The sequence below is a fragment of the Acartia tonsa genome, chromosome 13 (genome assembly GCF_053477335.1).
Source record: "Acartia tonsa isolate MP-2025a chromosome 13, ASM5347733v1, whole genome shotgun sequence".
Classification (NCBI taxonomy): domain Eukaryota; kingdom Metazoa; phylum Arthropoda; class Copepoda; order Calanoida; family Acartiidae; genus Acartia; species Acartia tonsa.
In genome coordinates, this window is record NC_137272.1 from 23,349,327 (window position 1) to 23,376,378 (window position 27,052).

Below are 27,052 nucleotides of genomic sequence, written 5' to 3' on the forward strand. Positions count from 1 at the left end.
AGCACGTTTGCACTTCTACAGACTAGTACAAACATACACGTTTCTCTTTTTTTTCTTTAAACGGTTTTCTAGCTTATTTTTACAATTTTGTCCAATAAAAGTTTCCTTTTTATGTATAAATTTTTCCATAATAAAAGTCCTCTAAATGTGTAAGATCTATCTTTGATTTATGTACTTAAATTGCCAATTTGCAAAAATATGTTATTCTGAACCTATGCGCAATTGGAAGCACACTGCACATTTTTTGCATATTAGAAAGTCAATTGCAATTTTTTGTAATAATAACTAGGATGACAACATCCATAGAAGCAAAACGCAAAAACATAGGACTAGCAAAAACAGATAATCAAAAACGAATGTATTGTCATAGGAATCTCCATTAAAATTCTAACCAATAAAAGCATATAATAGTTTTTTCTCGCATCGTATTATAAGCTGCTTTCCGCAGATATAAAAATGTACAATTATAAGATTGAAACGATGCTAGACATTATATTTCAGTATGGCTGAGAAACAGTTCTAATTCACCGGATATTTATCGGTTTTGAAGCAATACGGGAAATTTTACTACTATTAAAACAAAATGTATTGGACGTATTTAGTTTAAGTTGCTAAACTAAATTCATTTTACCTTTTAGCATTAACTAAATAAAGATTATAAACGATACAATGATTCTATTTTGCGATTAAAGCTTTTCGTTACGGATATACAGACGATGGGTGGGTGGAGTAAACCAAAAAGTAGAAAAGCTTCGCTTATCATAAACACCCCCATACTTTTATCGTATTTCCCGCATAATATAAAATAATTATAGGTTATTACATTTGCAGTAGAGAAGCTACTTTCTATCATTCTTTGTAGCTGTCTGTCCGTCCCTCAGTCCGAAAAGCTAAGGCTTGGTCGGTCTTGTGATTTTTTTTCATTTTCCTTCATATAAGATTATTTCTCTTTTTAAATTTTTCCTCTCTCTATTTTTAAACCGTAGTTTTCTCTTTCTTGTTTCTCTAACACTCTCAATGGTTAGCAGTATATTTTGCTTTGGTAGGGAGGGGACATTGGCCTGTAATTTACACTCTTACCCACGTTTTGGATGAAAAACTTTTTATACTTTTATCGTATTTATATTGACTATAGTAGTTTCCAAAATTTTCAACCGATAATTTAAACAACGGAAGGAATTATTTTATTTATCATCATTGTGTATATATATATTAATTATTGTTTGTTTTTTCGTCCAAGAGCCTTGAATTTGCTTATATTTCCATGTTAATTAACCCCCAATAAAAAGTTTTAAAAAAGCAAGTACTAGACATTTCCTTGACCCCTCTCACAATCAAAAACACTTTTTCTAGACCCTATAAGGAGTTCTTAACTTGCAGTGCTCTCCAGAATCTTAGTTGGCCTAGCTGAAATAACTAAGATGTTTTAAATTGGGTAGAGCAATGTGGATCCACTTGCGATTTAGGGTATTTTCTCAACTTTTATTTTAAATGAATATAGTTAAAAATAGACCAAATTATTCATTAAAGATATATGTATATTAATAAAAAAAATAGGGAAAGATATAGATATTTAAAATTTTTAATTCATTTGAATCAAGCACTTTTGTTGTGAAATAAAAGGACAAAACTCTCTTTTTAAAACTGCTATGATAGTTCTAGAATAAAGGGGCGATATATCGGAACTTGCCTTGTCGAGCTAATAAATCCACTCCCTTATATAATGAAATAAATTTGAATATGGTTAGGGCACGGAAGGCATGTATAAGTAATAACTAACAGATGAAATAAATCTTAAATAACATTTTGGGGGCAAATGGAGAGGTCCTCAATTTTAATATATGTTGCCCCCCAAGGACAGCTGAAAACCACGTATAGGTTTCGTTATTTAAAAAAAAAAATAATATCGTTATTGGTATAAGCTGCGCCGAAGTTAATTCACTGATTGCCTATCCGAATTCATGTATATAAAAAACTATCAATTTAAATTGGGTCTAAGCACTAACAATTAAAACAATTATAAAAAGATTGATTTAGTTCTATTTTTAGTTAAACTCTTTAATTAATGTGCCTATAAGGCAAGAACCTTTAAACAACCAGTGGACCGAGTATCTCACACCCCAAAGATTTAAGAATTTGGTAGGATTTATATTTCTCCACACACCTCCCCTTCAGTTGCCTTTCCTTTGTAATTTGATTTTTTCGAGAAACTGCCTTTTGGGGTTGTATCAGTGGCGTGCGAACCGAAGGGGGCATTTGGGGCAATCGCCCCCCCCTAGCGACCAAAATGCCCCCCCCTGCCCCCCCCCCTAGCCACCGCCCCCCCCTAAATGTTGAAAAATGCCCCATTTTGCCCCCCCCCCTGGTCAACAAAAATGCCCCTTTTTGCCCCCTACCCTACAAAAAGCAAAACTATCCCAGTTTCCCAAAAAAAGATCAAGAAATACTCAAAAAAAAAATTTGGCGCTTCGCGCCATACAGACAGTTAATATTCATTTAACCTTACCAAATTTTTTAATCAGGGTAGAAATTAGGTTATAATCTTTTTTCACTGAACATAAACCAGGTAATAGGAAGTATTTTATTTTGTATAATATAAATTTTTTACCAAAGAAATTTTGTACATCCCCAATGATGATACACAAAATTACCCCTTATATAGATTACAAATAGTGGATGAAATGTATGGAAACTCGACTTAATTAACCAACCAATCAAAATTCCATTAAAGTCCCCAAAGTTGTTGAGCCAACGAATAAGAAAATTTTATATAAAATATTGGGGACTAGTGTAATAAATAGCCCCAAAACCCCTCCCTCCTGCATATTTAAAGAAAAAAAATTTGCGCTTCGCGCCCTTCCAAATGGTTTCTGCTTTTTATCACATTGTATAATTTTGTTTTTTTTTCTATAAAACATGTGTAAACAACAAATATTTAATCAAAAAGTTATTTTATATAAAAAAGAAACAGCGTTGATATTTATCTGAGCCTTTTTCTCAACACACTATGTCTGTCTAAATGAATAACAAGGTTTTTTTTATGGCAATTTTCATTAAAAACCCTTAAAACTAACTACACTCTATATTCCAAACTTGATAAAATACGCCACTCTTGTTGTCTTTAATTGATTTTAGTTCAAAGAGGGAGTAAATATTTTTAGGTGCGCTTCCTTGGAAACACCACTTAATCAAAAATTAACAGAGTTTTAAAGTGCCATTTACCCGCGACCGTGGCTCAACACGTAGCGCATCCGCTCGTCGTCGGGAAGGTGTTAGGTTCGAATCTCGGTCCGACACCGCGTCATAACTAAAGACGTTAAAAATGGTTCCCACTGCTACTATGTCAGATGCGCGACGTAAATAGTTAGAGTGGGGGGAATGCCTTGGCCCAAAACAGGCGCAACTCGTTACCATGCACAGTTAGGACTTCTCAGACAAAGGTCGTGCATCACAGAGAGTTGGTTGTCTGTAATGTACTGTACCACGGGTATGAGGTGAAGGACCAAGAGTCTGGCCTTGAGTTGACAAGTTGACTGTTCAGTCCAGGTGCAACTCACCCATACGACATTAGCAAAGTGCCATTTAAAGAGGGTAGGATATGTTGATATAACTTTTTAGCTTCTCTATAATTCACTATGGCTGTCAGTACGTAATGCTAAGGGGGAAATGTGATTTTTCAACTGCAATTAAAGATAGAAGGCTAAAACTTAATGTTAATATTCCCATCATTATGGAGTATAATAAACTATTAAAATTCATTGAGGTTGGACTGCTTTTCAGGACGTTTTTGGCTATTTTTGTATCTTTTAAATTTCTGGTATAGTCCCTTTTAAGACATTGCCTCTTAAGGTGCATTTCTTTGTATTTTCACAGTAGCTTTTCACCTATTTATAGCTCCTGCGGGGCCAATTGCCTAACCCTGCGGGGAAATCACCTGACCTAACTTAACCTAGTATAACCTATTAAAAGCTACTATGAAAATACGACGAAATGCCCCTTAAGAGGCGTTGCCACAAAAGAGACTCTACCCCAAAGTTGTCCATATTTCTAAGAGATTTTTATATCTGTAAATGAAAGGACAAGTATTTTTTTTATTTTTTACATAGTTCTTTATATCTTTGGTTTTTATGGTACGATAAATTTTTTTGTGGATTATAATATTTAAAAAAATAATATATGTAATTTACTTTGACTGTCATCACACAACATACAGGAAAAAGGATTTGTGACTTTTTCTACCTAAAATAAATATTTATTTCAACAGATGCTCTTTAAATCTACTTGGCTGTATTCTTATTAATGATTTTTTGTGCTTTGCTACTTAAAGATGTTCTCATCCTTGTTGTCATACAATAAAGAAATATTTAAAATCAGTTTTACATATTGGGTTAATTTTTGGTAAATTATTTCCAAAATGAGTGTTTTTATCTCTCCCCCCCCCCCCAAATTTTTTTTTAATGGGGTTATTCATCCTTCCTGCTGAGATTTTATAACATCCCCTTCAACCCATAAAAAAATATTTTGTGGTGGGTGGGGGGGGGAAGGTTAAATTATCTTCTGTACTTTTTTTCGAAGATGCTTTCTAGCTTTCTTCCCTTCGGTCATTGCAGGGTGGGGAAAAGGGATGGGGGAGAAGAGATATGGGGGGGGGGAAGAGATGGTGGGTATAAATGGGAAATAGGGATGGGGAAGAAGGGATAAGGACTAGGAGGCCCATAATCAAATAATCCCACCCCTTAAAACGCCCTTATTTAAAATTAGTATATATAATCAAAATGCCCCCCCCTAAAGCAAAGTGCCCCCCCGGGGCACTTTGATTTAGGGGGGGGCAAAATTTTACAAAACCTTCAAAATGCCCCCCCCTAGACAAAGTGCTTCGCACGCCACTGGGTTGTATGATATCCTCTTAGCCAGGGAAGGGTTGTAACGTCTATTTATATGATAATTATCCATTTAACTACCATTAACTTAAAAAATTGACGCGATCCTTCATTAAAATATCGGGAAAATATAATTGATTAGAAATATTAACATATAATCGTGTATAATAAAGTATTAAGGTTTTTTTCGGGTCTGAAGCTAAATATTGCGAAAAATGCAAATCCTAATTAGTTATACTTTTCTGGAAAGCTTTATAAATGTCATGGTCTGGTTTTACGCTATTTTCTGCCCCTCCCTTCCTCTTCCCCTAGAGACTAAGCAACTTGTATTTACTAAAGTAATCGAATTTGTATTATTTTTCTGTATTTAAAGTTTGTATCTTTGTTCTGTATTGGTCTAATGCAGATTTTAGGCTATTTGGCAGGGGGTAAACCACATTCCCTGGAAAGCTTCGCAATGATTTAGGATAAAGTACATTTAATACTTGAACATCAATATTTTTTTTTAGTTTAATATAAGATATTCAAACTTATACTATTCATATAATGAAACAAAAGCGAAAAATCTCACGCAAACCAGCTTTGTAAAATTATAATATAGTATTCAAATAAAATTCTAGATATAACTGGGCGTTTGACATTTAGCATCATAAGCTGCGTTACCCTTGAATGCGCCTGTTCTTGGTTATTTTATCAACACAATGCCATTATGAGGATAGTGTTATTTTATATATCTTGTGAATATTAGTATTAATGTTCCCTATTGGCTATAGAGTCGACGTAAATAACAGACAATTTATAGAATTTTATAGAATTTTTTAATAATAAAATACCTAACTTAATTAAGTTTAATTCTTAGTTTTCTTTCCTTATAAGAATCCCAAAAAATTGTATTTTAACGTAGTAATAGAAATTTTGATAGAGTTCTTTTGAGTATCTAATTAAGTAGATTAGTTTATTTACAATATTATTTTATTGCTACGCATCTATGGATGTTGGAATGTCCTTGCTATTCAAGAATTTTCATGCTTTCACTAAAAGTGCCCAGAGAACACTAAAACCCCTTCCCTTATTTTTTAAATAAATTGAATTTATCTTTCATGCTTAACCAACGTTGGGAACCCGAATCCAGAGAGGCTACTTTGTACCTTATATAACCCTAGGTAACCTAGCCTAAGTAAGGTAACAATTCACGCCAGAAAAAAAAACTACCCGCCTTTCTTATCTTATATTTTCAAAATTTTAGGGGAGGGGGTGTTTCTGTGCTCGACTAGGCACTTTCAAGACAAACCCCCTACGATTATTTCTAGCATAGGATTGAAAATGTGCTTTAATCTTTACATGCAATTTTGAAATTGTAAATTTTCGTGCTATGCTAATCATATTTTTATCGTTCTTGTTAATATCTAAAAGCAATTTGAGTATATCTAGATAAAGTCAGACAAAAGTACTTTTTTCTCCACCCAAGATGTAAAATATCTATTACAAATGCCATATATGGGGGGCTTGGCATTTTAGTTGTATTATTCTTTTATGGTTGTTGTCATCCTTGTTCTGTATTCAAAAAGCTATTTGATAACTAGAAAAAGCGAGAAAAGGTTACTTTGAACCTACTTTTGCATTTATCAAGGCAGGAAAGGCATTCTCGAAAATTAAATCGTGCTTTTTTATGCTACGCTAATAGGATGTTGTTATTCTTGTACGTAGTAGCAAATCTGATCTATAATTTGCTTTGTCTGTCCGTCCGTCTGCCTTGGAGGGATTTTTAATTTCCTTTATTATTCTTCGAATAATTCATTAGTGGCTGTGCCCTTGACATCCAAAAGCTAAAAATTTGAAGGGAGAAGAAAGAAACAGAAAATAGCCTTAAACCTAGGTGGATTCCTTAAAATGGAAAACCCAAACTGTTAATTAACTAATGTAACTAACAAAATACCTAACTAATTCATATAACACGAATATAATATTTTATTGTAAAAACTTTTTAATTTTGATTTTCAGGGATGAATTTCAACTGTCCATTGACCTATCCTATATGTAAAGTAATTTATGTATAATAGGTACGCTATGAATTTTGTAAAACAATACTTACATATAATAGTTACATACATATATACAATCATAATACTTGGACGTGCACAAAGTTTTATTTGTGAGATGTTTGGGGAGGGGGGGGGGGGGGGGGGTTAAAATGGTGATTTGCTCATAAATATTTGTCACAATTTTAAATTTTTTTGGTGACTGAATTCACACTATTTATGGTGTTTATGTTCATTGACCAATCCCTCCACTCTTGTTAAACTTTTCTTGGGGCATACCTGTATTCCCCCAATTCCCCCCTCTCGTGTGCACGCCAACAATAAATAAATTCATATTACAGCATATATTAATACAGTGACGTATATTCTGAAAGATAATATATTTTTTTTATGAAGGCATATACAAAACTTATAATTCTGCATAGCTGTATATCATTCTTATATAAAAGTAACAGGATGTCTGTCTGCAGCAATGGATCTTACAAACCGCTCAACCGATATGGTTCTCCTTTTCAGTGAGGCTTCTTTTTTTGAGTCGGTACCTCCACCCTCCAAAAAGAAATAGTCTCTAGAAAAAAACAGCCTACCTCAAATTTTTTTTCTTATTTTCTACATAAGGCAGAACTCTACAAAGAAGAAAGATATTTTATCAAACATTGTCCTATCCCAGTCAGATATGAACAATTTTTCTGTGAATACATCGTCGTGGCTTAAAATATGATATTTTGTATTAAAATAGAGGTATGACATTTAAATCATATATATTTGCTATTTTTATATCCTAACAATTGCTATATTTGTTGGAGCTTTGCTACTATAAAATTAGGGAATCTGTTCGTCCATCCGTCTCAAATCCCGTATAGATTCCAGCTCATAACTAAAGACGTTCATCTAGTTGCTATACCAAATGAACCATTAATAGTAAAGGAAAGGGGAATGCATTGGTCAAAAAAAGCGCAACTCATTACTATTCACAGTTAGACAAAGGCCGTGCAATCGTAGAGTTGGTTGTCTGATAGGTGTTACTTAACCTAATACCCCGGATGTTAGACATTAGAGTAAAGATCGGTTCCCTTTAGTTATCTATGGTTGTTTGATCTGACGTTAAAGTGTCATGGATTGCAGCCTTACCCGTACGAAAAGAATAGATTAATTTTAATTTATCTTATTATTGCTGCTCTACTTATGGACATTTTAGTGCTTGTAAAATTGATATTTATCAATGAAAGTTGTTTAAAAATCTACAACAAAACTTATTCAAGCGTCAAAATAAGAATTACATTGGATTTATAATTAAGTACATTTCTACTTTTTCATATCTTATCAATGTTTCCATCCAAATGTAAGTATTAATTTGTTTCTAGGGGATAGATCTTGGGAGAGGGGGGGGTACCATCTCTCAAAATAATCTTCCCAGGATCTACGAGAAGCTACATCGTAACGGAGAAACATGTCGGTTCAGCGGTTAGCAAAATTCTTCGGTAAAGACACACATATAGACAACTTGATACTTTTATGTAAGGATTTGAATTTATCAGAAAATATTGTTGATACCTGTATTTTTAGAGTATTTCATGAAATATGATTATCTATTCTATAACTTACAGGGCTCGGCAGCTGCGCGTCAGCCTCGTGTAAGACTTAGTGAAATCGTCATATTACAACCTTAAAATTCAGCTGGATGTCTAAACCAATGTTCCAAAACAGACAATCCATCTTTTTTGAATTGTTTATGAACACAAACGAGTTTCAATTTGAGGCTTATGCGCGGGTGCCGAGCCCTGATAACGATATATATTCGTATTCTGTCCCTTACATTATATTTATAGTTTAAGAATTTCTATATTTTTGAATATTCTTATTTAAAACAAATATAAAGTGTGAGTTGACTGCAGTAGTTTATTTCCTTTCAGAGAAGATATTTAAAAGAAAAAAGAATGACAATTTCCCTAAAAGTAAACTCTAGTTTTTTTGTATGGCTTCATAACCGGTTCTGAGCCATACTGATGAATCATGTATCGTATTATAAACAATTTTCCACGAATAATAAAATAAGATCATTAAATTAATACCAATTTTGTTGGCCGACAGGGCAACAAAACTGAAATCTGAAAAAAAAATGTATTCTACAACCCGCGGAAAGCTGTCTGAAAGGCTTTGCTTCAGAAATTCTGCATAATATTTATTTAATCATCCTAACTTTATCTAAATACACAAACAGACAATAATAATAGAAAAGCTTTACTCTTAATAGTAAGAACTTTTCAGAGGGTATTTAATAAAATAAAATAAAATGGACGGAGAGGAATTTAAAGTTAGAGGCAGAGAGATGGTCGACTATATTGTACAGGTAACATAGATAGATAGATAGATAGATAGATAGATAGATAGATAGATAGATAGATAGATAGATAGATAGATAGATAGATAGATAGATAGATAGATAGATAGATAGATAGATAGATAGATAGATAGATAGATAGATAGATAGATAGATAGATAGATAGATAGATAGATAGATAGATAGATAGATAGATAGATAGATAGATAGATAGATAGATAGATAGATAAACAAACAAGTAAATAATCCAACGTACAAACACATACCTTAAATAAGAGGTCTACATAAAAACCGATTGCATATCTAAATTCTCTGGACAATTTTACATCTACTACTTACTAAAAGAACCGGCTAGCTATCTTAAATAAAAAGCAAAAAAGTTAAGACACCTTCTTTTTGAAATTAATAAAGAAAATATTTTTAGTATCTGGACCAAATAGATTCGAGACGTGTAACTCCAGGTAATTGATAATTTTAGAAGCGAAGCTATCAATAAGCGGGTTTTTCTATCTGTCTGACATAAATAGCAAAATTTAAATTACTAAGCTGCTATAAAAGATACAGGTTCCATTTTTAGCAAATTTTCATAAAACATGTTTAAGTCTATTTACACATAAGATATGAGCTAGTGTAATTATGCAACTAACTGTTCTGCCTTCCGTCTGTCTATTCATCAATATGGAGATTTTGGATACTTGTAGTTTTTTTTATACTTTTTGATGCCTAATGAAATCTGATACCAGCAGAACATCCACAGGTGTAATATTAAAAAGTTAAAAACCCTATACAGGTATAGAACCTGGATACCTGCGGAACCTAATACCAGCAGAACCGCCACAGGAACCTGAACCTTGGGAAAACGTCATGAAGGTTAATAGCTACAAAAATTAGATTTGGCCATTCCTGTCAAAGATTGACATGATTTAAAAGCATTGAAATTTAATGAAGAAGAAGATTATAATCATAGTAAGGGTTTCTTCCCTAGTGCATTCAAATAGTTGTGACTTATATATAGCATAAAACCATATCATAGCAGCAGATTTTTATGTTATCAAGAAAGACAGCCTTATTAATTAAAACGTTTTTAAGATCATTAGCTTTAGATAATAAATCTTACAACTTTCTGTGATAAATATCTGTAAGAGACGCAGAAATACAGACTGACACAATTGACTTGTAGAGTAGCTTGGCATTTAGAATTGTTTGTATCCATTATTTCAACCATCAGGACGTGGAAGACAAAATTATGGTCGGAATGACACATTGGCAACATCCAAGGAATTATATACAAATATATCATGAAATAACATTTAACTTTTCCTAAAATCTTTTTATTTTTATATGAACTATGCTGATGTAGTTTTGGCCAAGGTATGGTTTATACATCATTAATAGAAAAACTATTTTGCCTGTAAAGGTCTTGCAATGAAAGGTCTGACTCTTAGTTGTTATCACCCATCAGGGTATGTACAGTTGTTTAAAATTGTTTATTGCAAAACAAGTGAGATACAAAAAAAAAATCTTAAAATTTTTTTTTTTATAAATAACACAAAAATTTTAATTTACCTATATTATTTAATTCGGCCATAATGTATGACTTATGTATATAAAAATATAAAATTAGATTCCACGCGTATTTCCCTGCTGGAAACTCGTACCCCAGTATTTTAGCTGACATGCTGTCTGATGCCATCGGCTGTGTTGGATTCAGGAATATTGCAGTCAAATCAACATTCAGATCATTCGGGGTTTTCCCTTATAGTGCCATGTTGAGCACAGAAAGAAACCTTTTACCACCATATTTTTCAAATAAATTGGCAATAAGTAGGGTAGAGGGGTCCTTATTTCGTATGTATCTTTATTACTTTATGCCAGTTTAGGTTTGATTGGTTACACAAGCACAAATATGGGGGGGGGGGGGGTCATTGTTCGACAGACACTTTGAGGGAAATCACCGGGAAACTGTTGTTTAAATTTAAAAACAATTAAATGCTATGTTTAAATCAATATCATAAAGTTTTTAATTCCACTTATTTTCTCATATGAAACCACGTCATAATTGAAGACGATAAATATGGTTGCTTCAGCTGATACTTATAGCGCGTTACGTTATCAAGAAAAGTAGTGGCTTTTTCCAGACAAATGCCGTTCTATTATTGGGTTGGTTGTTAGTAGGATGTACTTTTCTAGTCTACTCTGGAGCTTATTTAAGATACCTTATTATTATCAGCTCTATCTGATTGCAAATAATTTTTTTTTATTGTTTGTCGCTTTTATTTCAAAATAATTTTGCTTACAAAAATAACTATAGAATTTGACTAAAATATTTGTTAAAGTTGGGCGGCTGCACCAGCCTGCACTGAATTAGAAACAATTGTCCTGGATTGGTTAGGAAAGGATTAATCCAATTATACATTGACGATTTGTTAATAAAATATTCCCCCAAAATGCCTACTAAGCACCCACCTCCCACTTATATTTTTTTAATGAATTTAAAATCAGGGGTTATAGTTATTTTTTCTATGCCTAAACCTTTTTCGGGGGGCCCTAACCCTTAATCAATACAACCTAAAGTAATAAACAAACAAACGAAAATATCGTCCTTTATTTTCAATTTATTTTAAAATAGTGGGGAGAGTATGTGTGGTAGGGGTGAAGCGTTTCAACCCTACAACGCGAGTTCGATTCAAAAGAGCCCCTAGCCTTAAGGATTCTATCAATAAAGTACTACAAGTAGTTACTGTTTAAAAGATATATTTGAACTGAATGCACATACAACAAAGTTAATAGCTTATATACAAAACAGATTATAAATGGGTTAGGTAGAGAAGGGTGTGGGGGAGATGGGGGGAAGCCCCATCCAGGTGAGCAGTAGAGTGGTAGGCTCCCGTAGGGGGTAAGGTAGACGTCTCCCGGAAAAGGGTAGGTTGCTGGGGGGCAGCGCCCCTCCCATTATCAGCGGTGTATAAGTTGACCGCCGTCTCTGATGTGCAGACAATGGCCAACATGGGCTGGGTAGAATTGTGATAAGCTGGGGATTAGCGTCTGGGTGTTATTTGGTAACCACGGAGCATCGCATACTCTGGAAAAGGCTTGTCCGTATGCCGCCTACCACATATGAATGTGTATTCTAAAAGAATGGTTGGGTATAGTCTTTTACGTGACAAAGCCTCTTAAGGGGCGTTTCGTAGTATTTTCACGGTAGCTTTTGATAGATTAATTAGGCTAGGTAAGGTTATGTAAGGTTAGGTGATTGTAACGCAGGGTTAGAACTACCCGCTAAAAATATGAGAAAATAGACTGTAAAATACGATGAAACGCCCCTTAAAAGGCGTTGTCACGAAAGGGACTATACCCGAATAGTTTAATTGTCGGAAGAAAAAAAAGCAATAAAAAAAACAATAACAATTAATTGATCCTTATTGGTAGGCATCATGGTGGGGCTACCCAGTTCTTTTCTGTCTATGTCTCCAACTAGCAAGGAATAGAGTTTTGGATATTTTAACAGCCGAGGTGGTATCATGTTTGAGTCTGCACCACACTGTGTCACACTATAGACATTAACAAGGATGACAACATCCATAACAGTTCAGCACTGAAACAGTAGGACAAACGGACATTAACACTTATAAAATGTCAGAACTGAATAATCAGAATATAAATGTATAAGAGTCGAAGCAAAGTTGTAAATAAATATGTTGAAAAACTGCTTTATACAGGATTATGTTTATGGACATACTTACATTTTTAGGACTTGATTATAGAGTTGCATCGCTTATAACATTATACTTTGTTGTCCCAGGAATCAATAAACCAACAATCAGATTAATCGGATGATTAGATCACATAAAAATTTGTTGTTAAAAAAGTAAAAAATCAACGTGTTTAAAATAGACGGACGGACATTTTAATAATGATTAAAGAGTTGCTACGCTTTCTAAATCGTACCTAATTACTAAAGGAATCACCATGCAAAATTTGAAATAGATAGGACAATTCTAACATGCCTAAATTAACGAAAAAAGCTATCCGTTACGGACGGACCCTAATTATAGAAAAGCTTCGCTTTTAAACATGCTACATTCTGTTTCTATGTCCGGCACATGACAATTATAGTTAGAGGTAGGGGAAATGCCTTTCCCGTAAACAGACACAACTCTTTACAATGTATAGTTAGGACTTCCAGACAAAGGGTCTTAGAGTAAAAGGGTTGTTTGTCTGTTGGGTATTACTAAACCTAATATCATAGGTTGACAGAGCTACATGTTTAGCTCAATTGAATGATCCATTGACCAATAAGAGTCAAATAGGAACTTGTACTAACAAGGCAAAAGTAACAGGATGTCTATGTATTTTTCTTTCCGTAGCTTAGGATCTTGCTAACCCTTCTGACACTGTCCTCCTTTTCAGTGAAGCTTCTTATTGAGAAGGTTTATAACTATTTTGAGGGATAGTACCTCAGCCTTAAAAAGTACCTACCCCCCCCCCCATAAAAAAAGATGTTTTAATTTTCTTTTGAAAATTAAAAGTCAAGGAAGGCCTTTAAGGGCGTAGCAGGTAGTATATATCAAATATCCAAACTCTGCTATGTTAGGGAGGTGGTGTGATTCAATCTTGTGCAAGTGAATGTGTGCTGGATTGTCTGCTAGCCGCCAGAGCTCAGGCCATTAAAGATTTAAAGGTATTTTGTAAATTATCAATAAAAACTAAACACATAAGGCTTATAAATAACAATGATAATTATGCATTCAACTAAACTGAACCTCTTTCCAAGTTTCTCAAAACACTTAGTTGTATAAAATTGTCTATTGGTGTTATTTTGCATAAAAAATAGGATTATTTTGTCTTCCTATGATTTTATTATAAACCCAAAGCATTTGATTTGGTAAAATGATTTTTTCATCCAAGAAAATTTGCATTATGATAACTTTTGCATCTATGATTTAGCTACTTAATAATTCATGTTGTATATCTGTCCGTCTGTCAATCCATACATCCTTAACGCTATGGGGGAAATGTGGTTTGCTCATCTGCTAGAAAAATAATGTAGAAATATTTCATCCTTGTTTTATATTCATAAAATATGTAAATCAAATGTAAAATCAAATTTCTCTAAATTTAAAATCAACTACCTACCTTTCAAAATAATATTTTAATCTTATCAGAAAATTAAGATAGTAAGATTTTAATTATCTTAAGACTTAATAATGAAAAATATTATGATTGATATTTTGTAGAGCACAGTAAAAATTTAATTTTACTGAAAATTTTTTTTTCAGGCAAAATATGGAGAACATGTTGAAGAAACATCTTTACTGTCAAAACTTATGGCATATTGCAGGTATTGTCGTTAAATCTTACTACGTTAGTATTGACTTCCCAGCTGAAATTATTCTGTAGCAACTCACTTACACTTTAATTAGCCAATAAGATAGTAAGACATAGATTTACATTTTTAGACGGAGCATTAAATAGATTATCGTTACAATTATTGGATGTTTCCATTGCATTGGAGGATATTTTTCTTATTTTTTTTTCAGTTCGTAGATTTTCTTTCTTTTAATGTTTAGGTAAACATTGAAAAAACATTTCAAAAAAATGAAAAACATTGGAAATCATTGAATTACATTGAAACACATTGAAAAACAATGAAAAACATCAAAAAAATAACAGGAAATCGCTAAAACTTTTTAGTGCTTGTAAAAATTAATTAAATATAAAATATTTTTCTATACATAATTTAGATTCTGTGTTATTTTGCTTTGAATAATAACCTTTAGTTATAGTTTTCTCATCATTTTTACTAAAATAACTGTTATTACTATATAGCTATGTTTAGTGCCCTAAGAAAATGGGGATATATGTCACAGCTTTTGGCCTACCTATTCTATTGACGTCATAGTAGATAGAAAGAGAAAGGGAAGGGGGAAAAAACCCTAGAAAAGAGATGGGGTATAGGGTATTTTCTGATGTCAATAAAATAGGTAGGCCAAAAGCTGTGACATCTATCCCCATTCTGCTAGGGCACTATAGGCAGCTATTTTATTATAGCCGTGAAGCTCACTCTTGCGTGGAGAAGGCAGCCATGATAAGTTTTGTCAAGCTTCGAATTCTGGAGCCTGATCATAATAATGAACTGAGAGGAGATATTCTTAAACAGGCAGGATATTATCCATGAAAAAAAAGCACTGTGCAAAATCCTAAAAAATGATAAGGCTAGCTTATAAGTTAGAGTTTCCTAAGTTTTACATATCTTTTTATTTCTATCTATGTATGTATAGTTAATTAGCCTTATAAGGAAACCCTAACTCCTAGTCTAGCCTAGAAAAGTTTATGAGATTTGGCTAAAACAGTTAAGTACAAATTATTAACAAAATAAAAGATGTGCTGAATTTTAATTTCCAAATGTGTACGCAGTTTCCACAGTGTTTCCTCATCCTATCTCAATATTTACTACTAGCTAAAAAAGCTTCAAACTTCCAAACTTTCAAAATGTTGAACGTATAAACTTTAATTTTCAAAATTTTTATTTTTTTTGAAGTTAGAAGCTTTTTTAGCTAGTAGTAAATATTGAGATAGGATGAGGAAACACGGCGGAAACTGCGATCACATTTGGAAATTAAAATTCAGCACATCAAATAAAAAGCTTGAATATATTGGGAGTAAGCCCTTTATGGATCTAGAAAACTGTATATAAAAGGTAGTCCTAATATTTAATAATGGATAATGTTTAAAAAAAAGGCTATGGATGAAGATATGAAAAATGGATTGCATCCATTTTTTGTGTCCACTACTCTGGGAACTACAGGTTAGTCACAATTACAGAATAGCTGTTCCTCTAGAATTCCTTTGTCCGATGGTCCATCTTTATCTATGTTTGTATACAAATTCAACGTTAGGAAAATAAACAAAATTTGATGAAATTCAGGAAAATGAAAAGAAGAATAACATGGTAGACAGTGTTTTGAAAATTTGTGTTATAGATAAAAAAATAAGTCCATTAAAATTAAATCGACAAAGATAGTAAAAATTCTATGATTCACAATTAGTCAAAAACTGTCAAGTCAAAAAATTTTCCAATTAACAATTTTAAAGTCTTATCTATTTTAGGATGCTGTGCATTTGATCGTCTGGATGAAATAGGCCCCATCTGCAAAGCAAATAACGTATGGCTGCATGTGGATGGGTCATATGCTGGGAATGCCTTCATTTGTCCAGAATTCAGGTACAGTTTCATCCATCTTTATGTATATATAAGAATAAAAATATATTTCCCGCGAAAAATCAGCTGATTATTCTGATTCAAATGTCGTCTTATCTCTTTTATATACACCTGACTCATTTTGCGAAAATAATTAATGTAACAAAACTCATTTTTTAAAGTTTACTTGCCTAGACAGTTAATCTACAAAAAAAACATAAATATAAAACATATAAGATTTGTACTTTGCTATTTATTGTAGGTATTTGATGAAGGGAATAGAGTTTGCTGATTCTTTCAACTTCAACCCAAACAAATGGATGTTGGTCAACTTTGACTGCAGCACCATGTGGGTCAAGGACAGGTTCAAACTAACACAGGTAGATGAATATCTATTTATGCAGGTCAACTTTGTCTGTAGCACCCTATGGCTCAAGGACAGAATTAGATTTACACAGATAGATTTATATATATTCATGCTGTTCAACTATAACTGTAGCACAATGTGGGTCAAGGATAGGTTTAAACTTACACGGGTATTCATCTATTTTTTTCAATCTTTAATTTATTTGTTTATAAATCTTTAATATTAATCAATTCAATTTATTTCTCGATCTTTCGATTGATCTATTAATCTATGTACATACCAATCTTCGTATAAAACAATTTTTTATTTTCCTACCAATAAAACTTTTAATTGAATTAACTTTCACTAATCTCTCTATTGAACTATAAATCAATCTAATCTATCCATCTATTTAAATATATCTATTTATCTCTCTATCTATCCATATATCCATCAATCTATCTTTACATTTATCTATCTATTAATCAATCTGTCTATTGATTTATCTATCAATCAATTACCTCACGAAAGATTATCAATCTATCCATTATTGATCTATTAACCTGTCAATCTATCTATTCAGGCTCTTGTAGTAGATCCTCTGTATCTACAACACTCCTACAGCGAATCTGCAATTGATTACAGGAACATTTATCTTTCAAAATTATCTTTTAATAAGTTGTTGTGGAGGCCAGGGGGGAGGGGGAAGGTAATGCCTACACTTGCGGTGTCCTTTTCTGCAAGGCTTCCCTATACCAAAAATGATCTAGCCTAAAATAAAACAAAAACACACGAAAATCCATTCCAATTTAGTTCCAAATTGGGGTTGGGGGGGTTAATGTACTCGACTAGGAAATTTGAGGGAAACCGCCTTGAAAATTTATTACATTTATTAATTTTTTCTCGACTTTTTATGGTTGTTTCCTAGCCATTTACATGAGAACTCTGTACAATGAAGCTAATGCTCTAAAAAGATATTTGTTAATAATCAGACATTGGGGCATTCCCTTGAGTCGCAGGTTCAGAGCCCTGAAATTATGGTTTGTTATCAGAAACTACGGTGTATCTGGCCTACAGGAGTATATTCGTAACCATTGCAGGTAAGACTCTTAAGGGGCGTTTCGTCGTATTTTCACAGTAGCTTTTCTACTTTTTTTAGCCCCTGCGGGGGCTCTAACCCTGCGGGGCTAATTGTCTAATCATGTGGTGCAGATGTGGTGTAATCACCTTACCTAAAATAACCCATCAAAAGCTATAAATAAAGGGACTACACCCAATAACCTTTTTTTATTGTGAGGGAACCAAAGATTTACACAATAATCGATGCAAGACTTCAAAGGTGGATTGACATAGATATTTCTTACACCACATTGTGAGTTCCCCAATCTCCCAAAAAAAGAGTAAAAAGCCCCCCAACCCCCACTCGCCTCTCAATTTAATATAAAACAGCTTTACAATAAAGCATTGACAGGAATTTAGCAACATTTTAAATTTTAAAATGTAAAACAAAAATTTATGATGTCTTTTTGTTTGTAGGTTAGCCAAAGTGTTTGAGAGTAAAGTGCGAGAGGACAGCAGGTTTAAAGTTATGAATGATGTCAAGGTATTTATTGAAATATCTATCAAACAAAGTAAAAAAATGTCCATCTGTCCGTCTGTCTGAGTTTTTAAACTCTTTCACTTAATATTTTAAACTGCAGAAATCGTTATGTTGTTCTTTGATTAGAGTAAAACACTAGAGGGGGTAGGGGTTAAATAACTGCATGTCTTCATACAAAGGACTTTGTGCCGACTCTTAATTGGGTCTTTGTAAATCGACCAATAGTGTAAGGAATTTAAAACAGTCAAGTTGCTGAAAATAAATTGCTAGCAGACGAAATAGGTCCTTGAAAAAGGGGGCAGGTAGTTATGTGTATATACATTATATTAAAGATCTATTGTTTTTTTTTGTAATTTGAAGTATTGTATACATCAATTATTAATCTATCGTCTATTGACTTATCCCTCAAGATTCAAGATTTTTTAACAACCTATAATTTCATATACTCTTTCTAACTTGTTAATATTGCACTATCTATGGACATAGTAATCCTTGTTTAGGTTGGGTTGGTATGTTTCCGCCTATTGGGTGGAAATAAATTGAACAAGAAACTGCTGACTACCATCAATGCTTCAGGGAAGCTTCACATGGTCCCTGCTAATATGAATGATATCTTTGTTATAAGGTAATTAATCTATCTTTCTTTCTTATCTATACTAGCGGCTACGCCCCTAGAAGCCTCTAGGGGTACACAAGGTGAGAGGAGAAAATCGAACTACCCCCACTTTTCAATTAGAGTTTAAAAGAAAAAGAAAAACATATTTTTGTTAATGGGAAGTGGTAATTTTTTATTGGGAGGGTAGAGGTACCCTCCCCCAGAATACTTTCAAATCTTCCCTGGACATAAACAAGCTTCACTGTAAAGGAGAACCACTTTGGTTGATCCTTTGCTTAAGACATAAAAATGTTATTACTTTATTTAATAGGATATCATTATCTATTCATCTATTATTCTTTCAATAAAGTAATTAATCAATCAATCATTGTTATTAGATTCTGTGTGTGCGCGCCTAATGCAACTGAAGAAGATATTGACATTGCTTGGGATATTATCAAGGTACCTTTCTTTCCGTCTATAGATCCATCCATATGACCACGAATCGGTTCATCTATTACTTTACATATATACATATATATCCATCTTTCTCTCCATATAGCTGCCCGTCTATCTATCCATCTATATATCTGCCTCTCGGTTTGATCTCACGGTCCATTTATCAGTCTATTAATCTGTCTATATATTAATCTATCTATCCATCAATCTATAAATCCATCTTTTAAACTATCTATCAATCCATCTCATAATCTATCTATCAATCCATCTTTTATCTAACTATCGATAGTAATACATCTTTTAATCTATCTATCAATCTATCCATTTATATGTTTTTAATCCATGATCTCTGTATCTATCTATAGGAAGAAGCAGAAAAACTGCTATCAGAGGAAAAGTTGAACCAGAGTGCTCTAGCTTCAGTCAGAGACAGACAAGAAGGTGTCAAATTGGAAATTAGAGGCGATTCTGATGAAAAGAAGGTGATTTTTTTCATTTTTGTAACATTTTACCACAATCTTTGAGAGTCTTGAATTCCAAATTGAATTTTTAGGGACGCTATGTATTTGCAATTGCCTCGTTAAATGCTATTTCAAATGGAAGGATTTGCCCCCCAGAGAACTCCCCCCCCCCCCTCAAAAAATATTTTTAAAATACATTTAACAGAAATTTACTTCTTTCTCATGTTGAAAGGCTTTTTTTTACCTTTTGCCTGTTATTTTTTGTTTGTTTTTAGATACCATTGATATAATAATGTAAGTACATGCAATGTTTTTTAGTCATTTACTTATGTTTTGATTTTATTTGTTTTTTTATTGAAAATGTGTGAACTTTTTTTATACTCTTGAATTTCCTCTCCTTCCATTTTTTCTTTTATAATAAGAATTTGGTTGCTATTTGAAATGGACTTGCAAAAGTTTTAATAACTCTTCTTATTTAATTCTTTTATTGTTCTAATTCTGTATTTGGGTACCTTTTGTTGCTGTCATCTTGTTTTTAAAATTTATTATCTATAGTAACATGGTAAAAAGGAAGGGAAAAAAATCAATATTTGAAAGTTATTTCTGAGTCAACAACAAAGACTCAGAATAAGAGATAAGAATATTGACAATAAATTGATATACATCCAAAATGTTTAAAAATTGTATTACCCCTTCTGAAGATTAAAATTATAGGTTATATAAGATTTTAACATTATTAATATAGTAATACTCAAATTGAATAAAATTACACAAAGTTATTAAACCAAAAGGGTTCCTCTGCTGGAAATCTCTTTTCCAGAAGGTTTTTTCCGCCTTCCATTTCTATAATATGACGTCTATAGAATAGGCAGGCCAAAAGTGGTGACATCTATCCAAATTTTTCTAGGCACTAAACACAGCTACCTCTCTATAACTCATTAAATTCTTTATATATTGAAAACTAACCTGACCCCGTCCTAGGAGGAGGAGGAGGAGACAGGCAAGTTCGAGGAGAACCAGCTGGAAGTGATCAAGCAGACCCTGGAGAGGAAGGCCTCAAAGAACCTGGAGCACAAGCGCAGCTTCTTTGTGCGCATGGTCTCGGATCCCAAGCTGTATAACCCTCATATTGTCAAGGTTGGCACTCATTTCATTTTTATCACAACTACTCTATACCTAGAAATGGCTTTTTAAAACAAATTTATATAAACCTTTATAAGGTTTTCTAATTGAATGAAATGCCTTATTTTATAATCAATAGACAATGCTTGCCAGAAATTTTTGCTTTCCTATCATATTTTAAAATTAATAACTTTGAGATTAGGATAGTGGAAATGTAGTATCTATTTTTAGGAATAAACTACATAAACTTTTCTCATTTGACAATCCATAACCGATTTTATTCTAATAAAATGTATATATTTGACACATATCTTAGAATAAATATCCAGGTTTGGCCTCCCTTCATCATAATAAATATTTGACAGTCCCCCTAATATTTTCAGCCCCTGGTAGAACAGGCAGAGAGCAGGGTGAGTGATGAACAACTATTGTTGTCACCTTTGGTAAGAGCAGTTCACTGTTCTTTGCACGACACTTTTAAACTAACAAAAATTCACCTCACTCTCTACTTCAAATTGCAATACTTCATTTAATAAAATCAGCAATTTTTCGCATAGTGCCTTGTCGAGCACCTTAGGACCCCCCCCCCCCCAACCTACTTATTTTCAAAATAAATTGAATTGAAGCGGTGGGGTAGTTTTTTGTTTCTTTTAGGTCAGGTTTGGTTAGTTTATATTGGTTACTGGGTAGTCCCGCAGGGATTAGAAATAGAAAAAAAAACTATACTCCCCCCTTATTTTCAATTTTTTTTTAAATTGGGGGGGGTGTTCAGTTCTCTATAGTCACTACATTTAATTGAATACATGTTTGCATAAATGGGATGCAAAGGTTTAAGAAAATTTGTACTACACAGAGATTGTAATAGATAAGTCCGCAAACCCCCCTTTTTACTGGTTTCTGTGCACGCACCTGTTCTAAAATTAATTATATCAATTGCCTATATTTAAAAACATTCTTAGAAAGTATCTTATCTAACTCAAATGATTTGTTTTGCATTTATACATTTGATTCATTTTGATGCATGATGCCAAATTTAAGATGAAGATGATATATCTAAGTTGTCAAAATTGTTCTAGGCACATGACAACCCGAATGGCCGGCCCAAAGCCAAGTCTGAGGACAGAGAGATGCAAAGCTCCAGCTGGATCTCGTGGCCAATGGCCATGCTGGGGGGGAATGCAGGCCCCATGGAGGAGGTTAATGTTAGATTCAGGTACAAACTGTTATTATCCTATCGATTCATAATTAATTCAATCTCTTCTTTATTGCATAAAATATGGATGGAGGGGAAAAGCAAGAACGTACTAAGGGGGGAGGGGTGTTTAAGTTTCACGCTCAAAATTTAATTTCACCCCTCCCCCCATTCCTGCAAAATGAGGGGGCCGGGGGGGAATTGATTTTGAATTCTGTTCCTTCCGGTTTCCCTAGCGTCTTTTGTGAGCGTAGCCGATAATGTTGTATCTTTACAAAGTGTCTCAAAAATCAGCCATGTGATGTCATAAAAATGAGGAAGATGGGAGGAGAAGTGGGAACGAAAACTCCTTAAACAGTGATGAATAATCACTCATTTTTATGACGTTAAATGGCTGATTTTGAGACACTTTGTAAAGTTACGATAATGTTTATAAATTTCACTAATACATTATTATTGTTCGATTGACTATCTGAAATTAAGAAATTGGAATACAACATTTTCTTTGTCTCCACACAGTGGCAGCACTAACTCTTCTTCTCCTTCTTCTCCTATCAATAATGGCAGGTAAAATAAGGGCGGCGGTTTCCCCTCAAAGTGCCAAGTCGAGCAAAACACCCTCCCTCCTCTGTATTTTGAAATAAATAAGTGGGAGGTACTTTTTTGTTTATTTATTTATTACTTTAGGTCAAGTTAGGTTAGGTCGTATAGGGTACTTGATAGCCCTGCAGGGTTAGCACATCAGAGTATAGGGTACTTGATAGCCCTGCAGTGTTAGCACATCAGAGTAGGATAGGCAAGTTAGGTTAGGTCGTATAGGGTACTTGATAGCCCTGCAGGGTTATCACATCAGAGTAGGATAGACAAAAGAAAACTGCCGCCCTCTCCTTCTTATTTTCAAATTAATTTGTCAATAAGTGGGGGGGGGGGGGATTGAATGCTCGAAATGCACTTTGAGGGGAAGTATGTCTCCTTTCCTTGTCAATCAAAACGCCAACCACTCTGCTGTAAAATATCTAGGATTTTATGGTTACTTAATCATTATGAAATTAGGCAAAATCTTATAATATCTCTTAGCCTAGGGTTTCCTGGCCTTACCTTTAGATGTTAATAATATGCAATACTTAGAAAAACTCTAGTCTAGCCTAGAAAAGTACAGGATTTTGAACAATATCATAATTATTTTGTCATATCGATAATAGTCAGCCATAAAGCTTCGCATATCGACGAAACAATGCAATTTATAAGATCTTAAGGACATACGACCCTTATTCAGAATTATATGGGACAATTTGACCAAAACGAGTTTGTGTAATCTAAAAATAAAACAGATCTATCTTTTTTTTTATTAAAATAAAAAGGATACATTTGTTTAATTAAAATGCTCCAAAAATAGAATTATACCGCAATATGAGCCTGGCCTAGAGGTGTGCATTTATTTCCGTAAATAATCACATACGGAATTTTTATAATAAAGTAACAGGATGTTTGTGTATCTGTTTGTTTGTACCGTATGATCTCGCTAACCGCTGAACCGACTTGGTTCTCCTTTGCAGGGTAGCTTCAAAAGGTCCCAGGAAGGTTTAACTATTTTTTGGAAGGGTACCACAACCTTCCCATGAGAAAAAAATGACTCCCCCCCCCGAAAATGTAAACTTTTTCTTCTTAACACTACAATTGAATTGGGTGTCGACTTACCTTCCCGCCCCCTCAAAATTTCCTAATGATCTTTTGAGGCGTAACCGCTAGTATATAAATAAACTAGTATAGAAATATTCATTGAAGCAAAGCTAAATAAATCAGAAAGTCAACGAACATTAAATAACATATATTAATTCTTCTTCAGAAATAAGACAAATGTCTTATTTTATTTATTTTTGGAATATTTTTCCAAGGATGATTAGGCATACAACTTTAAATTTTGTTAATATTTGTTTTTGTGTAGAGCTTAGCTGTAGTGGATGTTGTCATTCTTGTTATTTACTTGCACAATCTTACCATTCTTTTTATTTCAGGCAAGAAGAAGCATCGGACAAAAATAGACTTTAATCTTATAAATTAATCTCTATACTTTACTGTATTGTACATATGTATATCCTTATATGTTATAAAAAAGTAATAATATGTCTTCTGTCTGTAGTTCATATGGTTCTTATTTACAGTGAGGCTTCTTTTATGTCCAGGGAATTATTATAACTATATTGGGGGAGAATACAAAAATCCTTCCAAGAGGAATCGCCCCTGGAAAAATATACCCCTAAATTAATTTTTATACTGTTTCTTTTTAGAACTAAAATGGAAAATGATAGGGTCTACGTAACCTCCCCCACCCCCACCTCAATTGCCCCTAGAGTCCGATCCGCTAGTGTTTAGATAAACCAATAATTCACACGTTTTATGGTAATTTGACCGCAAACAGGCCAAATGAATCGATTACTACATTACATTTGCTCGACAACTGTAGTTTTGAATAGGCCAGTCTGCAGCTAATTTGCTACGAAACACGTGATTAAATATCTTTTATTAGTATGTGTTCATTTCTTTAAAATAAGATTTATTATATTCTTTTTATAAACTTAGCAAAGATGATATTGATTACATCTGTGCTATCTTTTTTTTCTTATAAATCCATAAATCAAACGACATGCGATACTTAAAAAGGTTTATAGACCATAAACGAACAGATCCTAATAATAGTACGCTACACTATAATTAATTTGATTTTCAATTTAAAAAAAAAAATATTTCATTTTGATCTTTTTTCTCATATAATATTAAGTGTACTATCTACTATTTAATAATTGTATTTATGCTTTAAAGAAATTTTAATATATTTTAGATTTTGAAAATTCATTTAATGATACGACTTGAAATTTTATTGATTAAGACTTATTTTGCCTATAACTTTATATGTAATGTTTTCTTATATGATATGCACTATGTATTGTAGCGTTATATAAATATAAAAAAGAAATAGAAATTATTATTTTAGATCGACAAAAAGTTGTAGGCAAAATATTTATTTTTTGTCCTTGTTAGATGTAATAAAATTTATTTGTATTGTAATATTTATCAAATAATTTATAACTATTTAATTCCCATATAATAAAATGGAACTATAGTCTGTAAAACCACCTATTAGTTATTAAATCAAAGGTAAAAGTCTTTTATCTTATTCAGTAGTTTATTATGACAAGCTAATTTGATTCAAATCAGGGGCATGCAAAGAGATTCATTAGGGGCGGGAGGCTTCATATTATTGGGGGGTGAAAAAAAGCAGGCATTCCAAGTTTAAATTCTAAAGGGGGTGTAAACACCCCACTTCAGTACGCCACAGCTTTCACTTAATTTTAGGCTGAACAAGGATCTCCAAGATTTTTTCTTTTTTTTTGGGGGGGGGGGAGGAGGATGTTCAAAATCCCAATAGAAGGGCAATTCTTCTACCCTCTATAATTATTTTCAAGGAGGCTTGAACCCCAGATCTTTGGTGGAAGTACAAGGTATTCATTCCTTATGACATGGAACACTTTCTTAAAAAAATTCATATCTAAGACGACCATCTAGTCCAGGTTATTTATTATTAGGCATCCTCTTCACAACAAACTCTAGCTCAGCCATAGATGGGTTAATGAAACATCTGCATCAGATTGATACACTGAAAAACTTCCTAATGGGATAAAGCAACTAAAGAACTTGCATCCTATGGGATAGATATCCTAAACGTACATCTTTTAAGAAAATCTTTAAAAAAAATTCTTTTTCGTGTGAAATCACACTTATTAAATGTAAGGTAAGGGTCGATTTTTACACTTCAGCCTGTGAAAAAGTTATTTAAAAGATTAAATTTTATTTTATATTTGGTCTGTGTTTATTATTGTCATATTAGATTTGTTTGTTAAATTGTTTTACTGTTTAAAAGATTTTTTTCTTCATAATTTATAATAATCCTAGTACGTTTTACTTAAAAGATGTAATTTAATACTTAAATATATTTCAAATAGCAACATGAAATAAAAAACATGAATTTATTCTTCATGGAGTAAAATAATGGATCTTATCATTCTGGTCAATGAGAGTTTATTATGGATTATTGAAGCACTATGAGTAATAAACACTTTAATATTGGAAGACTCGAAGTCATTTATATATGTTTATTTCCTATATATATTGGTCATGGATCTTAATGCAATAAAGCAAGCAGTTTTATAACAAATCTGTTGAAAATAATTCATAAGGTAAAAAATAAAATTCATATACTTTAAACTTTGTTGGGAAATATTGTTAAGAAAGAAAAAATTCAACTTACAAAAAAATACAGCGATAACTGGTTTCCACTTTATTACGACTATCATTTAACTAAAGCGTTTTAATTCAACCTTCCAACAAAGCCTTGTGTGATGCTAGTATGTTTGGAGTTCTTAGGGAACCACACTCGTTACATAAAATTATCTTGAGATATCCAGGTTTTAAGCTATAAACAGACTTGTACAATTGAATATGTCAATATCTTTTATAATCTATGAAATGGCACGGTTTTTTTGAGCCCATATCATATTCAACCTATATTCTCCCTATATGAAAGAAACCAGCTTCTACCATTAATGAAATTAATTTGGAAAAAATCACAAAACTATACTTGTTTTTCAGCTGTCATTGGGGGGCAACACATTGTAAAATTGATGACCTCTCCATTTGCCCCCCAAATATTATTTAAGATTTATTTTGCTTGATGGTTATACCTTATTCCTGGAAAGAAACATGCATTTGTTTACACTTTTGGATTTCCTTTTCTGAACATTGTTCTTTCTTCTAGTAG

At 32.9% G+C, this 27,052-nt stretch overlaps 1 protein-coding gene across 1 annotated transcript; it reads left to right on the forward strand.

The window, feature by feature from the left end:
* The first annotated feature begins 9,057 nt into the window (after window positions 1-9,057).
* On the forward strand, window positions 9,058-25,293 carry Tdc2 (Tyrosine decarboxylase 2). The gene is made up of 24 exons (XM_080145525.1): window positions 9,058-9,269; window positions 9,685-9,721; window positions 10,051-10,130; window positions 10,489-10,535; window positions 10,882-10,969; window positions 11,595-11,658; window positions 12,696-12,740; window positions 13,853-13,941; window positions 14,540-14,601; window positions 15,312-15,420; window positions 16,002-16,068; window positions 16,371-16,485; window positions 16,724-16,841; window positions 17,391-17,449; window positions 17,797-17,907; window positions 18,344-18,410; window positions 18,908-19,032; window positions 19,401-19,464; window positions 19,827-19,943; window positions 20,904-21,059; window positions 21,428-21,487; window positions 22,121-22,257; window positions 22,720-22,803; window positions 24,525-25,293. Exons 1-24 carry the CDS (start codon window positions 9,213-9,215, stop codon window positions 24,607-24,609), a joined length of 2,043 nt encoding a protein of 680 aa, XP_080001651.1. The 5' UTR covers window positions 9,058-9,212; the 3' UTR covers window positions 24,610-25,293.
* The last annotated feature ends 1,759 nt before the right edge of the window (window positions 25,294-27,052 follow it).